The 1,891-nt window shown below is 42.7% G+C and overlaps 1 protein-coding gene across 3 annotated transcripts in view; it reads left to right on the top strand.

The window, feature by feature from the left end:
* The window catches only part of PIGU (phosphatidylinositol glycan anchor biosynthesis class U), a 118,717-nt gene that overhangs the window by 20,481 nt on the left and 96,345 nt on the right, over positions 1 to 1,891 (top strand). For all 3 annotated transcript variants that reach the window (XM_008074068.1, XM_021707008.1, XM_008074069.1), the window contains one exon: positions 650 to 759. In XM_008074068.1, the coding sequence (XP_008072259.1) occupies positions 650 to 759 (110 nt within the window). The remainder of the gene's footprint in view (positions 1 to 649; positions 760 to 1,891) is intronic.

Genomic DNA, 1,891 nt, shown 5'->3' with positions numbered 1-1,891 from the left:
AAAAAAAAAAAAAAAGAAAAAAGAAAACAAAACTTGAAACAGGAGAGTGAAGGAGAAAATCCAGTGATGTTTGGGATCATTCCACCTTGCTTGAAAATACTTCACTGATGAAACTTTGGAGCCCTTAGGCTGCTGATGATAACTGTTCAAAATGGCTAAAAACTTTGCTTCACCACTCAGTCATTCATTCAACCATTCAGCAGATATTCATTGTTTGCCCACTGTGCCAGGTGTTAGGCATCCATAGTAAGCAAATAAGCATGGTCGCTGCCCTCATGGAACTCATAGTCTAGTGAGGGAGAAAGACATTAGTCACTAGGTAAGTGAAAAAGTTGTAACTGAATAGTGCTAAGGAAGTGATGATTTAACTGAGATCCAAAGACAGTGTGGGAATTAACTAGAGAAGGAGAAGAAGAAATAGTTCCAGGTCAGATGCAGAGGTCTGAGAACAGGAGAGGTATGGTATGTTCATGGTGCTGGAACCCAGAAAGTGGGAGGTGGGGACAGCAAATGTGAGATGAGTCTGGAGATGTAGGGCCAGACCAGGCAGGGCTGTGTGGCCATGGAAAGGGCTTCTGTCTTCATCCTAAAACCCTAAAAGCAGTAGGAAGTAATTTGTTTCATGCGTTTTGTTCTTTTTTTTTTCTAGTTTAAAAAGCAGAAACTTCTCCTAGAACTGGACCAGTATGCCCCAGATGTGGCTGAACTCATCCGAACTCCTATCGAAATGCGTTACATCCCCTTGAAAGTGGCCCTGTTGTAAGTATTCCCTGACAAAATAGGCCTTAGTGCCAACAAATGTGAGGAAAATCTGATGAAACTTTCCTGTGTTGTTTGTTGTATTTTTGGAGATTTGCAGTCTTAGTCATCAAGTATTTGCTGTAGTTCTGTTGCACTACTGGGTTCTGTTGTTCTGGCCAGCAAAAGAGACAGAGCCATTCTGTCTCTGTTGGGACAAAGACTCACACAGGGGTGTGTACAATCAAACCCTTCACAAATGCTTTTTGACTCCATGCTGATCTGGGCCGCAGCCTACTTGTATCCAGTGTTTCTAAAGAAACAGTTCTTCAGTTGTGATATATGGGTTGAATAAAAATGTAGTCTTCATGTGACTGTTGTTTGAAGCAGGTCCTATGTCTCATGAACAAGGCAGTCCCAAATTTGTAGTTCAGAAAACTAAAGTGCCAAGCAGACCCATTCCTGCTGGGTGATCCATGTGGAAGAATGGAACTTAGAAAGAATTCTCTAGGAAGTAACCATTGCTGCCATGAAGTTTAACTCTTTCGGGTTATTCCCATTTCTTTTCTTTCTTTCTTTTTTTTGAGTTGGAGTCTCACTCCGTCACCCAGGCTGAAGTGCAGTGGCACACTCACGGCCACTCCAGCGTTGATCTGCTGGGCTTAGGCGATCCTTCTGCCTCAGCCTTTCAAGTAGCCCGAACTACAGGTGCGTGCTACCACACCTGGCTATTTTTTTTTTTTTTTGATTTATTGTAAAGACAAAGTCTGACTAAGTTGCTTTGGCAGTCTACTTGCCTCAACCTCCCAAAGTGCTGGGATTGCAGGCAGAGTCACCAAGCCCTATTCCCATTTCCATTCCTGAGATAGACAAATTTGAATAATCATTTGATCAGCTAATAGTCATTGAGTATTAGCTGATCAAATGATTATTCAAATTATTCAAACCTCCCAAAGTGCTGGGATTGCAGGCAGAGTCACCAAGCCCTATTCCCATTTCCATTCCTGAGATAGACAAATTTGAATAATCATTTGATCAGCTAATAGTCATTGAGTATTAATAATATCCGGCCAGGCTGGGCTTGGTGGCCTTGGTAATCCCAGCACTTTGGGAGGCCGAGGTGAGTGGATTGCCTGAGCCTGCGGGTTCAAGA

Source organism: Carlito syrichta, unplaced genomic scaffold (assembly GCF_000164805.1).
Source record: "Carlito syrichta isolate Samal-C Ts95f unplaced genomic scaffold, Tarsius_syrichta-2.0.1 Scaffold316293, whole genome shotgun sequence".
Taxonomy (NCBI): Eukaryota; Metazoa; Chordata; class Mammalia; order Primates; family Tarsiidae; genus Carlito; species Carlito syrichta.
The sequence above is the reverse complement of the archived record's forward strand: the minus strand, read 5'-3'. Positions and strand labels throughout refer to the sequence as shown.